The 15,840-nt window shown below is 34.2% G+C and overlaps 2 protein-coding genes across 2 annotated transcripts; one reads left to right on the plus strand and one right to left on the minus strand.

The window, feature by feature from the left end:
• The first annotated feature begins 3,483 nt into the window (after positions 1-3,483).
• On the plus strand, positions 3,484-5,889 carry LOC105952192 (S-adenosyl-L-methionine-dependent methyltransferases superfamily protein). Its single transcript, XM_012975720.2, has 7 exons — positions 3,484-3,812; positions 3,905-4,097; positions 4,536-4,645; positions 4,846-4,924; positions 5,030-5,097; positions 5,419-5,485; positions 5,592-5,889. The coding sequence occupies exons 1-7, from the start codon at positions 3,534-3,536 to the stop codon at positions 5,702-5,704; spliced, it is 909 nt and encodes a 302-aa protein (XP_012831174.2). The 5' UTR covers positions 3,484-3,533; the 3' UTR covers positions 5,705-5,889.
• A 7,216-nt stretch (positions 5,890-13,105) lies between these two features.
• On the minus strand, positions 13,106-13,947 carry LOC148767846 (KDEL-tailed cysteine endopeptidase CEP2-like). The gene is made up of 2 exons (XM_088823274.1): positions 13,564-13,947; positions 13,106-13,472 (listed from the first exon to the last, which is right to left on the minus strand). The coding sequence occupies exons 1-2, from the start codon at positions 13,664-13,666 to the stop codon at positions 13,213-13,215; spliced, it is 363 nt and encodes a 120-aa protein (XP_088679400.1). The 5' UTR covers positions 13,667-13,947; the 3' UTR covers positions 13,106-13,212.
• Between the last annotated feature and the right edge of the window lie 1,893 nt (positions 13,948-15,840).

The raw sequence follows: 15,840 nt of genomic DNA on the forward strand, positions 1-15,840 counted from the left end.
TTGTCTACAAATTTGACCTATTTCACTTTTAGTTTTAACTAATATACTTCAATTACTTTTCATATATAGTAATAATCTTATGATAAGGAATTATGAAGTTATTAATTATTGTATAGTTATGTTTTTTTTAATCCCATTATATACGTGCGTTGTATGTATACGAGGGTGTTGGTGAAACATATATACGTACAATGTTGTTTTATACTTTAATTATACGTATCTACGTACAATTGTACGCACATGACATACATGCATGTGAATGTGTGCAGGTGAGTAATTATCTGTACACATGTATACGTACTCAGATGCTACCCGATGAAGTTCACTAGGTGCAACATCGAATAGATCTATGTACGAGATCACCTACAGATCATATTTATAAAATTGCATATTTTATGGCACAATATCTAAATAAATGTAACCTCAAAATAAAACTAATACAAATACATCTTAATACATTAGCAAGTAATACAATAAACATGTTTTGGTTGTGTATATACTATGAAAATCACAATCACCCCCTGAGGTAAGGGTAAATTATGAAAACTCCCTCATGTTTAGGTAATTACATCCACCCCTTTAACTACGAATCTTCTTATACGTGTACCTTTGTGATGCCAAATTTAGTGGAATATTTTAGATAATGTGGAATATTCTCTAGTTTGTACCTGTTTTACCCGGTTTGAGCTCTACATTTTGAAACAAGATGATCATACGATGTGTCTCTTGACTTGTAAATATCAAATTGTGGTGCATCAAAAAACTGCATTTTTGCACAAAACGAGTACAAACTGGAGAACATTTCATGGAATCTAGAAAATTCTGATGAATTTGACACTATAAGAGTGGACGTTTAAGAAGATTAATTCATAGTTGAGGGGTGCTTCTAATTACCCAAACATGATGGCCTTTTACGTAATTTGACATTAACTTAATTTTTGTTGGTTCTTTTTTTTTTTTTTTTTTTTTAATAGCAAAAGAGAAAAGGCTGTTTGTGTCTGTATATAAGTGGGATAAGATGAATATGCTGATGATATTTGCTTTATTGGGTTTAGGTAAAGATGGAATAATACAAGCAGCAGGAATTATATATAGAGACATAACATACTACATTAAAGAAAACATTGACACACAATTCTTGAAATAAAAATAATATTAAATAATTAACTGAGCTGAGGGGAAAGAATATTTCTGGGCAGACTAAGAAAGAGCTGGATCAGTACTTTATTATATACATATATGTATATATATTGATTTGTGTGTGTGTGTGTGTGTTTTGTTTCTTGAAAACTAGCTCTGTAAAAGTGTGACACAATAAATATTCCACTTTCACTGCTTCTGTTGAAGAAAGCTTGGGGAACAACATAAATAATTATAACATCTTATCAGCTTTATTTTGTCTTTATAAAACCAACGAGTTTGAGTCGTGTGTAAGAGCAACGACGAAAATAGGATAGGGAGTTTTTAGTCTTTTTATTAATTTCAATTGTTGTGCACTTAAATCTGAGGCAGTGAAATCTTGTTTGCAGGTCTTCGTTAATTCCAACATCGTTAATGGCTCAACACGAGTTAGATTTCTATAATCACACACGATTAGTATTTTCAACAAAGTAATTGTTGCAATAATTAATTTATTTCAACAAGCGGAAATCTATAGGCATATAAATTAACACAAACAAATCAGTTTACTAGGTGAATATTGATACTATCATATATAAAAGACTCAATATCGCAATATATAATCAAGGGTAAATTACGGCCACCCTCTAAGGAAATGTTAAATTACGAAAAAAAAACCCTTCATGTGTGGATAATTACAAAACCACATTTCAATTATAAATCTTCTTAAACGTCCACACTTACGGTGTCAAATTCAACGGAATTTTCTACATTAAGTGGAATGTTCCTCTAGTAATTTATACTCGTTTTGCAAAAATGCAATTTCTGATGCACCACTATCTGATATTTACTAGTCAAGAGACACATCTTATTTCAAAACTGTGGAGCTGGAATGGGATAAAACGAGTACAAACTGGAGAATATTCCACATAATCTAAAAAAATTCACTAAATTTAACTCTACAATGATGAACGTATAAGAAGATTCATAGTTGAATGAGTGATTGTAATTACTCAAATATGAGGGGTTTAATTCGTAATTTGACTTCACCTCATGGAGTGGCCATAATTTACCCAACAATAATATATAGTAACTAAGTGAATTAAGTATTAATTAATAAGCTAACTTTGATGGTTGGCGTGCTTTATTAACAAGATAAAAAAGCACTTTTGCTCTAAATTAACAAAATGAATTAGCTTAATTCAAATAAAATAAAAGCTGCTTTTGAGGAATAAATAAGTTATAGATTGGCATGAGTTCATGTTTTGACCCTGATAAAGGCATCCTTGCTTTACCAACTTTCATCCCACTTTCTTCTAAACTTTGATTAATTCTTTCTTTTTTTATTTTATTTTTTATTTTTCCTTGGGCAAACACGATGAGCTGATGGGAAAGTGAAACTTTAATAGAAAGTGCTTTCTTTTTTAGTCATTTTACATATTTCTCCATAAGTAATCTATATACACTATGTAGCACGGATACGGAAACACGGACACAATGAAACCGAGAACCGGACACGATGAAACGGGGAATCGGATACGAGAAACCCCCCATTTTTAGAAAAAATATACTGGAACGTGGGGAAAAGTGTAAATAATAAAAGTATAGAGGTATATTTGTAATTTCTAAAATTATAGTTACTATCGCTACATATTTGTATCTACAAATTATACATAAGTTACATGTTTCAATTGGTATTATCATTCTACAGATTTTATATGCGATGTATACATTTATTTTAGTATGAAATTAGCATATCTAAAAATATTAAAACACCACTATAAGTGAAAAAGAGACATAAGATTTAAATTTTTTTTCAAGCGGAGGCAATTTCAAGACTTTATTTAAAATGAATTTTGATTTTTTGGGACGAAATTGCGTTTCTATTTTTTCATTATTACCTGATACGTCCTCGAAACTTTTAAACATTTAAGAAAATAGCCCCGAAACGTTTCTGACAGGTCTCAAGGAGTTTCGGTTTCCACACCCATATTTATGAAATTCCGTTACCATTTCCACCCAGAGCCACTAACTACAAAATTAAGTCATTAACAACGTTTGATCTAAGTTTGAGAATTACAAAAAAGGCCACCCACCCAGTTAAATAATTATTAAAATAATTAAAAAAAATTAAAAAAATAAATAAAAAATAAATTGTGGCTGGCATAGTGGATTATGTTTTCTCGTTGTCTTGATTTTTTTATTATTTTGTTTTTTTTTTATTTTTTAATTTTTTAAATAATTATCAAATTCATAATTTTTACAAATTAAATTCACAATATTTACAAAAAGAAAAAAAAAATGAAAAAGCCCATTTCCCACTAGTCTCAGCCCACCATTGGAAAATGGAATATATAAATTATAATTTTAATTTACAAAGTGGAAACAATTGTGGGCCAGCTTTTGGCGCCAAGATGTTAATTTCGTTGACCGCCCGCGCGCTATCTTCTTCCTCTTTTCTTTCTGTTGGGAATTTCGTCAAACACCTTCCGACCATTAACGCATCCATCCTCAAACTCAGCCTCATCCCCACCAGAAAACCCACACTCTCACTCCGCCGCGCCGCCGCCTCCACCGATTCCTCCGCCGCCGTCGGCGGCACCGGCACCGGCACCCCTCATTTTCAAACCTTGACTTCTCACCAGAAACATCAAATTCGTCTCTACATCGACTCTCTTCTCCAATGGAACCAGGTTTCTGTTTACCACAATTACACCGTATTAGTATTGGATTTTGATTTTCCGTTGATTAATTTTTTTCAAAAAATTATTTTTGGGGTGTGCAGAAAATGAATCTCACGGCGGTGAAAGAGGAAAGCGAGGTGATGGAAAGACACGTGGAGGATTCGCTAGCTATCATAGATCCAATTCGCAATTCATACCTGTCTCGATGCGGGAGTTGTTTCGAAGATTTGAGCGTTGTCGATGTCGGAAGTGGAGCAGGGCTTCCTGGATTAGTTCTTGCAATCGCTTGCCCTGGTAATAAATTAATCTCAATTTAATGAATTTTGATTTGTTATTTTTTTATTGGATGGGCAAGAAAATATTTTTTGTATACGGTAGAACCTCGATAAATCAATAACCTCGCGTAAATAATTGTTCCTTCTGGTACCGACTCGGTAAAAACCTACTAAACTATTAGTTCGATAATTCAATATTCTGCTAAATTAATAGAATTTTGCTAGTTCCGACTGTATTAATTTATAGAGGTTTAACTGTATAGAACCTCGATAAATTAATAATCTCGATTAAATAATAGTTTCTTCTGGTCCCCACTCGGTAAAAACCTACTAAATTATTAGTTCGATAATTTAATGTTCTGCAAAATTAATAGAATTTTGCTAGTCCCGACTGTATTAATTTATAAGAGGTTTGAGTGTAGATTTAATTTCTTAGGATTGAATTTTTGTTGTTTAGGTTGGAAGGTGACTCTGTTAGAGTCAATGAACAAGCGTTGCGTTTTCTTGGAGAATGCCGTCGAACTCATCGGCCTGCAGAATGTGCGAATCGTACGTGATCGAGCCGAGGTACGAATTTTTTTATGTTTATATTACGGGTTTTATTTTTCTACGTGTATTTTGATGCCGTTTCATTAACATCCTTGAAAAATTTGTCGATTCACGTTTTCTAAATTAGTTATTTGATGGAATATTCTTGAATCGATTCTTTCATCTACAATTGGATATATCTCGCGTAATAGTCGTGAATACGTATGTCGTGTGAACAGAATCTAGGACATAATCTGGACTTCAGAGAGGGTTTCGACATTGCAGTTGCTAGAGCAGTTGCAGAAATGAGAGTTCTTGGTATATATGATGTACTCGTAATTAATTATTCTCGTTTGTATTCTTTAATTTAATTTCGGTGGTAAAATTGAGTCCCGTAGCATTTGATTTTTTCTTCGCATGCAGCCGAATACTGTCTTCCTCTAGTTCGTGTCGGTGGTTTGTTCGTAGCAGCAAAGGGTCACGATCCTCAGGTATGATGCTAACTGCATGCACATTTTTCGTGTTTATATATTATATTATATTATATATACAGTAGAACCTCGATAAATTAATAACCTCGATTAAATAATAGTTTCTCTCGGTCCCGACTCAGTGAAAACGTGTTAAATTATTAACTCAATAATTTAATAATTTGCTAAATTAATAGAATTTCCCTAGTCCCGACTGTTTTAATTTATAGAGGTTTAACTGTATGTATATATATATATATATAGGCAAGGCAAATATGCATGTATTTAAATAGTATGTTATATTTACGTATTACATAGTATTACATAAATCGTTTTTTCCAGGAGGAAGTTGCCAAAGCTAGAAGGGCTATTCATTTGATGGGTGCTTCTCTCTTGCAAACGTGTTTCGGTATGTATCTTGTTCGTCGACTGTAACTATTACACCCAAAATTATTTTTTATTCTTTATTGCGTTTGTCTTATTTTTTTTAAACAATCTATTGTGTTTCAATGTAGTGGAATCACATAGCAAATATGGACAAAGAACAACAATAATATGCCTAAAAGACGGTCCAACCCCTAGAAAATATCCTCGTGCTCCCGGTACTCCATCGAAGATGCCCCTATGATGTGAATGCTCGAATTTCGTTTGGTTAGTCGTTTGTTGTATTATACTATTGTGTGCGTTTGTATTGATCATGAGAATTCATGTGCGAAACAAATATAGACACTTAGGTTTATTTGGCCTCGCCATTGTATGCAAGTTTCATTTGGAATTTGATGCAAGAGTTTAATTTGAGGAGATTATTTCAAATGACTCTCACTATACGATGAATTCGATGGAATTAGAAGCTTATTGCATTTACTAACTCTGTGAAAAAGCAACTGTGTGCGATTTCCTCTGTCATAAACAAAAATCAGCAAATACCCCCCATGTGCTTATTTTTAGACAGCACACTCGATCCACTTATTTTTTTTCATGTTGACCAGTCATGAAAAGACCAAAATACCCCGTGGCCGTGTTCGCAAAAATAAAAGCCCCGGCCTTTAAACTCATTAGTTTTAAAACTAAGGGACCAAATTGAATTTCTGAAGAACGGTAGAAATTAAATGAGGTTAAATTGTAATTTTCAAAATTAACTTAATTATCGAAAATAAAAATTCATCATCATCTTCACAGGACAAATCAGCCTCCACCACCAACATCCACCGCCAGGGGCGGACCCATGTGTAGACTTGGGGGGCTACATAAATTTTTTTTCTTTTACCAATTTTTTGTTAATTTATTTTATTTTATTTTGGTATTTATCTATTCATTAATAGACTTCTCCCCCCACCTAATTTAAATTCTATATATTTTAGCCCAATTTTTTTTCCTTCTTAATTCACACCCATATTTTGGCCCCCACGAAAAAGCCCCTAGGTCCGCCCCTGTCCACCCCACCATCTTTGCTCGACATCCTACCAACCAGCGTCAAACCCATCTTTGCCGCCATCTTTGCTGCAATGAAAATATAATTTCTTAAAATCTAAAAATATGTTAAAATGTATAATGTTTATATGGTAATACAAAGTTGGATTTTACTGCAATGAAAATATAATTTCTTAAAATCTTAAAATATGTTAAAATGTATAATCTTATACAAACAAAAAAACATACCGAGCACAATGTAAAAATACAAAATGTATACGCGCAAAACACATGCACATTTCTAATGTGAATTAAAAATAACATTAACATCTTCGGTCTCATTGGTTTACTTTTCAAAGTTCAAAGGGATAAAATGATACAATTGCAGGTACATTAAGAGGTTGGTGTAAAGTGATTATGTTATGTGCTCAAAGTTTGAAACTAATTAGACACGTGCAAAGTACGTGTACCTTTCTAGTGTAAACAAAAAATAACATATACATGAGATAAAATGATAGGTAATGTGATATATATAATGAGAGATGTATGAGTGAATGCAAAGTACATGCACTTTCATCTATAGTTCTGTTGAAGTTGAAAGTGATGAGTTTTTTTCTAAAATGTATGAAAGATGGTTGAATGAGTATTCAATAGAGAGAACCCCGGAGGAGAAATAAATAAGGTTTGAGGCACTCAAAGCGAATGCCCTCTACATTGATAACTTCAACCGAAAAGGGGATCAAATACACCCTTGCAATCAACCACCTCAGAGACACAACATATAGTTGCACGAGGGAACCATCTATTGAGGATGATGTCATAGATATGCACCATGACAGTACAACTTTTCTATCCCAGAAAGTCCCGTTGCATGTTGATTGGAGAAAAAAGGGTGCAGTAAATCCTGTAAAGGAGCAATTCGAATGCAGTAAAGTTTTTATCATTACCTGATTCTATTTTCACGTTTGCCTTCTAAGTTACAAATTTAATTTAATTTAATTTTCATGATTGAATTAATTTATATGAATGTAGTTGTTGGGCTTTTGCCGCTGGAGTGGCAGTAGAAGGAATCAATAAAATTTGGATAAACCGGTTGTGATAAGGAACGTCAAACTGGATTCGAATTGCAAAATAACTATTTAATTCGGAAAAGAGTTATTAATGGGCATCGGTGGAGATATTGAAAGAAATTATGGAAAAATAAGGGTTTTCAATGAACTCAAATTGTATTTGAGTACGAAACGAACTCTACCTCAAGTGAAACGGCGCAAGGAACAAAACTCATGAGCAGTGCTCATGAATCACATCAAATTTCAGCAATCCAACGTCGTTTAGACTCCTAAAAGTTCGTTTTTGCTATTTTAGGCCAGTTTTAGAAAATTAATATCAAATCATAGAAAAATCGGATTAGGATTCCGTAAATTGGGTTGTTCCCAAAATTACGAGATCTACAAGAATAAGACTTAACTCGTTTTTGCCCTTTTTTGTAATTTTTGGTATTTTCTTAGTTTAATTAGGGTTTTCAGTTTTTTAGTATAAATAACTGCCTTAGGACTTTATTTTGAGAAGAATTTCGAATTTTAAAAAAATCTTTAGAGTTTTCTCTATTTTCTGGTGGATTCCAGAGTTTTCGGTGGATTCCGAATGTTATTTTGTTCTATAGGATTAATTCGTAGAAATTAATTCTTTATCGTGCTTCCGTTCTGCGTCAGTTGGCATCAGTGGCGAGGTTTTTCCTGGTTAGATGGCGAAAGGTGCAAAACATGGAGACAACAACTACATTGGCGATGACCGCGGGGTTGAAAAACTGCAAAATCTGCGGTTGGTGCGCGAGGGATTTGCCCTTGACAACAACAACAGAAGGACCGAATCTAGCATGATGATTGCCGACGGTGTAGCCCGAGGTGCATATGTTAGACACAATTGTCATGGACCTGTTCAATTTCAATCAAGGTATGACGACTATTCAAAGGGGAGCGAAAACTCTGAGTTTGAAGAAAACCCACCTATAAGGAGGCACAAGGATCGTGATAAATATCGGGTAAGAGCTGAAATTCCTTGTTTTAGTGGAAATTTTCTTGAAGTTGAGGATTTTATCGATTGGGTATCAGAAGTCGAAAGATATTTTGAATTGATGGATATTTTGCCGAATAAGATGGTAAAATTGGTGAGGTGTGAGTTAAAGGGTAGTGCAGCCGCATGGTGGGATGGAATACAGTGGAAGAGAGCTAGACAAGAAAAAGTTCCAATCCAATCATGGAGGAGGATGAGAAAAATGTTGATGGATCGTTTATCGTTTTTTACCCCTAGGTTATGAGCAACGTCTATTTCAACTATATCGTAATTGTTCGCAAGGGAGTAGATCTGTTAACAAGTATACTGCTGAGTTCATGAGACTAGCAAACTTAAATAACCTGCAAGAATCCGAAAGTACGGAAATTTCACGGTACTTAACATGATTGAATATTTCAATACGTCTTAGGATGGTGTGACATACATTCTACACCCTTGAAGAGGCTCAAGAGTTAGCATGGAGGGAGGAATATTATCAGAAACGAAATAGTTCTTCTAGAAAAATCGAAGATGTTCCACCCGTTGTCAAAGTTAAGGAGGTACAAGATACTTCGTTCGTTATTCAAGCACCCAGTTTGGTGGAGGATCATGGCGTAGGAGTTAACGAAGTTGAAGACGAAATTGTTGATGCAAAAGTTAAAATTAGCGTAGCTATGATTAACGATGACATTAACGAAATCAAGGTGAAAGTCAATGAAGTTGAAGGGAGAGTCAACGAGGTTGAAGAGAGCATCAACAAAGTCGAAGAGAACGTCAACGGGGTAGAAGAGAACGTTAGCAAGGTTGAAGAGGGAGTCGATGAGTTTAAAGAGGGTGTTAAAAAAAAAATTGAGGAAGAATTTAAAGTTGTAAAATTTGTTCAAGAAGAGGAAGGTGCACGAGAAGAGAAGGGACAAGTGGATTGCGTTGAGGTATGCGATCTAATTATAGATAGTGTTTGCCATGAAGTTCTTGTATCGGAGAAATTTGTGGAATTTTCGATTAAGAAGCCAATTTTTCTAATTCCTCGTTTGGAGGAAGATTTTGTGAGCGAGATTTTTGTGATAGGAAGATTGGTGGAGCACTTGAAGTTATTTGCAAAGAAATATGCATCGTTGTATTTTGATCATAGCTCGAGGTCGAGCTCTTTTGAAGAAGAGGAGATTGATAAGGAACGTCAAACTGGATTCGAATTGCAAAAGAACTATTTAATTCGGAAAAGAGTTATTAATGGGCATCGGTGGAGATATCGAAAGAAATTATGGAAAAAAAAGGGTTTTCAACGAACTCAAATTGTATTTGAGTATGAAACGAACTCTATCTCAAGTGAAACGGCGCAAGGAACAAAACTCATGAGCAAAGCTCCTGAATCACTTCAAATTTCAGCATTCCAACGTCGTTTAGACTCCTAAAAGTTCGTTTTTGCTATTTTAGGTAAGTTTTAGAAAATTAATATCGAATCATAGAAAAATCGGATTAGGATTCCATAAATTGGGTTGTTCCCAAAATTACGAGATCTACTAGAATCAGACTCTATTCTGCGTCATGTTGCTCTCTTTATCAGAATAAGAACTTGTAGATTGCGATAAGGGAAACAAGGGCTGCAAACGTCCGTCACCTCAACGAGCATTTCAGTTTGCGAAAAGATACGGCCTCACGACAGAGGTCAACTATCCGTACAAGGGCAATGATTATGGCAAATGTAATACAACGAAGGTACAACATACAACTTATTCTTTTTACGTACTAATGTTTAGTTTTTTTTTCTCTCTCGAGTACTCTTAAGTCTGTGATGGTTGTATTTGCAGTGTTTCTGAGTTTGATGATGTGGGGTGGGGTTTTGGCCGGGGGTTCACTTTTAACTACAGTTCAGTAGAGTTAGAAAGTGACGAGTCTTTTTCTAAAATGTATGAGAGATGGTTGAATGAGTATTCAGTAGAGAGAACTCCGGAGGAGAAACAAATGAGGTTTGAGGCATTCAAAGCGAATGCGCTCTACATTGACAAGTTCAACTCAAAGGGGGTCAACTGTACACTTTGCAATCAACCATCTCGCAAACACAAATTCATATTAACTCCGAAAAGTATACAGTTGCACGAGGGAACCATCAATTAAGGATGATGTCACAATACGTCAACTTTCTTGTCCCCAAATGTTCCGTCAGAAGTCGAATGGAGAGTCAAGGGAGTTGTGACTCCTCTAATAAAGGATCAATCCTCCACATGTAGTAAGTTTATATCATCTTAATATAATTGGTTTGTTTCATGATATAATACAAGCTTACTCTGATTCATTAATACACATGCATTATTACACATGGTATCTACTGGGCATTCTCCGATGTGGCGGTAGTCGAAGGGATAAACAAAATTCCGACGAACAAATTGATTTCTTTCTCACGTGCATTGCCCGTGCATTGCACGTGCATCTATATAGCACGGAAACTTCAACTTGTTAACGTTTCCGCATTTCAGAAACATTTTATGTCGGAAACTCAAAGTAACCTTCCGGACAACTTATGGGTAATTTTGCAATTTCTAAAAAGTTAGAAACATGTTTGAATAGCAAATTTTTTTAATATTTTGTTGTTTCCCAAATTATCTATATGGTTTAATGATCAATTGCAAATTGATAGTTGATAGTAAAATTTATTTTGAATATGTCTGTATAAAACTATATAAAAGAATTTATGCATAAATAAAACCTTATATGTGTTCATATAGAGTATTTATAAATATACCCGTATTTACATGTTTCCTCCAAATTCCCGTATCCCCATTTTTGGAACATGCCGTTTCCCCGTTTCCGCGTTTTGGCATTTCCATTTTCGTGCTACATAGACGTGCATCGATACATACATAAATAAAAAGATATTACATAAATAATATCTTTTTTTTTAACGGAGATGAATTAGTTTATTCACTTCTGAAAAGAATTGTTATTTTTTTCCGAACGTGCTAATTCTTACCTAAAATTAACTCACCAATTTTGAACTATTAGGGTAAACGTTATATAAAAACTCCTCATACATAGCCATATTTCATTACATTACATTACATTACATAACTTCAGGGAGACTGGTATCAGTTATTCATTAATCACAGACATGACAATTATTCGTTCGTTGACTTAGTTCATCGTCCTTAAACTCACTTAAGTAGAGCCTTAATTATATTTGATTGGATATGATGGAAACGATGCTATGCCGCACATTCTAGAGGGCAAAGCTGTTGTTGGAGAGTTCTTTTCAGACACAAGTACTGTATCGAACGACAGGACAAATTTGAAGGAAACAGCTAATGAAGATGGTCAGGGGCAGAGCATATCTATGGATGTTCCATGGACTGGTTCTTCAATATCCACTGCATGTGATCTCTATCCAATCGCTGCCAATACTGATTATTGGGAGAAGAGAGATGTGTGAAGACACACCACTTCCTAAATATTCTTTTTTATTTCTCTTCGATTGTGTGTACATTTTGCGTTTTTGGTTTTTTTTCGATCCTCAAGAGAAAGCAATGTTGATGAACTTGTCTGAAAATGTATACATTTTCTCGTATTTCCTGTAATTCGTTGTAAAAAGTTTTAAAAAGTTGTTATTGTCACTCTGACATTTTTTTATGATATTTAAAGAGCTTGAGAAGATGCAGAGTTCTTGAGGTGATATTAGATCCAATCAATATTTTCATTATTATTATTTTTTTACTTTTACTTTTAAATCGAGGACGAGAATTTTCATTCGCCTGCCGATTCGATTATTTTCACGAAAGGTCTGATGATCATTATTTTCTCGATTCACTTGTCAGTTTTCTTTTTGCTCTATTTTCACAGACAAATTAGCTCTTCCTACACAACATCAATTGTACATCTCACTTGCTTACTACTCTTTAAGCATAAGAGTGACTCTTTTGATGCAATTCAAAAGGCTGACTTCATCCGAAAATTGTAAGAACAACTCCAATGCATATTGCATACATTTTAATTACCCATTTATTTCAAATACAAATATCAATTATTTATCATTATTTTTATTTTAAACTTTTAAATAAAACACCCATTTCTATCAATTTACATATATAACATTCAATAGTGGTAGCAATTTTTTAAGGAATAATTGTAGTAATTTTTTGAAATTTAGGGAATCAAATGGTAATTAATTGATTTGATACCGTATTTAATATCGACTAGAGGCGATTTACCAGTCAAGTTTTACTATGCTACACCGGGTGAAACACAATAGAGAGATCTTTACTACTTATAAACACGCAAACACCCACACCTACATTGATGTGTGTAAATCAACGGTAAAAATTGACTCATTGATTTTTTACCAGATGTAGCATAAAAATAATGGTTTAACAATTTTTGGATGGAGGATCTGTTTTCGTTGTTGCTTTCGGTTTTCCTTTCTTTGGATTTTCTTTTTCCCTTGGTGATAAATTAAATGACATCTTCGTGAACTAAGCATATTGTAACCGATATGTTTACCTTCTTGTAGAATCTGAAACTTCCTACTGCGTGAGTCGATCAAAACAGTTACGGGCTGTTTTGCTACTGCATTCAGATCTTCTCTATTCGGTGGAACACCTCGATATCCATCAATCCATATAGCAGGGGCATTTTTCTGCAAATACAACCCATCACATGCTTAAAGTACTTGAGAGTGAAAAATAACTAAAAAGAATAAGTGGTATATTTTACCTTCGTCGTATTACATTTGCCATAGTCATTGCCCTTATACGGATAGTTGTCCTTTGTCGTGAGGCCGTATCTCTTCACAAACTGAAATGCTTCATAGGGCAACCTATTTTTGCAGCCCGTGTTGCCCTTATCGCAATCCCCGAGTTCTTGCTCCGATAGAGAAAGCAGCCGGTTCGTCCGAATTTTATTAATTCCTTCTACTGTCGCTACAGCAGCAAAAGCCCAACAACTACCTGCATACAAATAATGAATTCAGTCAAGCAAATTAAATTTGCAATTTAGAAGACAAACACGAAACAAAATGATAAAATAAAGTCAATATACCGTAATGGAATTGGTTCTTTACAGGAGTTACCGCACCATTGGCTTTCCAATCAACATGCAACGGAACTTTTTGGGACATGAAAGTTGTATTGTAATGCTGCATATCTGCGACATCATCGCCAGTGGATGGTAACCTCGTGCAACGGTATTTGCCAAATTCAGACGAGTTAGTGTCTGCGAAGTGGTTGATTGCAATGGTGTACGGTTGATTCCCTTTTCGGTTGAATTCATCAACATAGAACACATTCGTTTTGAATGCCTCAAACCTAATTTTTTTCTCATCGGGGTTCTCTCAACAGAATAGTCTTTTAGTCATCTCTCATACATCATGAAAAACGACTCTTCAATTTCTAACTCTATTGCATTATAGTTAAAAGTGAAACCCCCCGCTAAACCCCCTCCGCACATGACCAAACATATTAACACTACTATCTTCATATTTTTTTTTTCTCTCACTTAATTCACTGTGAATAAGTGACTTAATATGTATCCATATGGGGGTTGTGGTGACTATATATACATATACATACTGTGTGTTGACTTTATATACACCATTTTTCTTTTCTAGGAGGAAGTTGCAAAAGTTGGAAGGGCTATTCATTTGATGGGTGCTTCTCTCTTGCAAACATGTTTCGGTATGTATCTATTACACCCAAAATTAAATTTTATTATTTATTGCGTCGTCTATTTTCTTTTCATTTTTTCTAACAATCTATTGCGTTTCAATGTAGTGGTATCACATAACAAATATGGACAAAGAACAACAATAATATGCCTAAAAGACAGTCCAACCCCTAGAAAATATCATCGTGCTCCCGGTACTCCATCGAAGATGCCCATATGATGTGAATGCTCGAATTTGGTTTGGTTAGTCGTTTGTTGTATTATATTGTCGTGTGCTTTTGTATTGATTATGAGAATTCGTGTGCGAAACAAATATAGACACATAAGTTTATTTGGCCTTTGCAACTCCGAAAAGTATACAGTTGCACGAGGGAACCATCAATTGAGGATGATGTCACAATACGTCAACTTCCCTGAATGTTCCGTCATAAGTCGATTGGAAAGTCAATGGAGTTGTGACTCCTGTAATAAAGGATCAATCCTCCACATGTAGTAAGTTTATATCATCTTAATATAATTGGTTTGTTTCATGTTGTAATGTGATTCATTAATACACATGGTATCTGTTGGGCCTTCTCCGTTGTGGCGGTAGTCGAAGGGATAAACAAAATCCTGACGAACAAATTGATTTCTCTCTTACGTGCATTGTTCGTGCATTGCACGTGCATCTATGTAGCACGAAAACTTCAACTTGTTAACGTTTTCGTATTTCAGAAACGTTTCGTATAAGAAACTCGAAGTCACCTGCCGGACACCTTATGGGTCATTTTGCAATTTCTAAAAAGCTAGAAACATGTTTGAATAGCAAAATTTTTAAATATTTTTGTTTTTTCCCAAATTATTTACATGATTTAATGATCAATTGCAAATTGATAGTTGATGGTAAAACTTATTTTGAATATGTCTGTATAAAAATAATTTATATTTAAATAAAATCTTATATATGTTCACCCCCGAAACATAGTTAGAAATCCTAACAAAATAATGCATTGGATAAGTTATTTCGTTAGGGTTCTAAGGGGCTATTAGTTTCAGGCAATGGCGGAGACAACATAGAGTTAGGGGGTGACATGGCTCCCCCAACATTTCTTATATCCTTATTATTTTATATAAGATTTATAAATTTTCGTCTATGATAGCATTAACAGCCCCACGGAAAATAAATATAGTGCACATTGGTTCTCCAGAACATGAAATCTTGGCTTTGGTAATTGTTTTAGGGGTGCGACTGTAATTACCAATACCATAGGGACCTTAATATTATTTTAGCATACCACAGGGGTGTAGGTGTAATTTATCCTATTATAATATAGGTGAATTTAAAAAACATAATTACCGAATCTTGTTGGTTATAGTAAAAACATTCGGTTTCTAATTTATCTTTTTTTGGAACGGAGATGAATTAGTGTATTCACTTCTGAAAAGAATTGCTATTTTTTTTCGAACGTGCTAATTCTGACCAAAAATTAACCCACTAATTTTGAACTATTAGGGTAAACATAGAAACAAAATAAGTGAAAAATGGATGGGTAGATGTACAAATCAAAATATTATACATTTATACTACATCCCTAATACGGTCAAACACTCTAAAAGATGATAATTACCAATCTCTTAAATGATAAACATTCTATAAAAACTCCTCATACATAT

Source organism: Erythranthe guttata, chromosome 9 (assembly GCF_056151865.1).
Source record: "Erythranthe guttata isolate IM_541 chromosome 9, IM_541, whole genome shotgun sequence".
Lineage (NCBI taxonomy): Eukaryota > Viridiplantae > Streptophyta > Magnoliopsida > Lamiales > Phrymaceae > Erythranthe > Erythranthe guttata.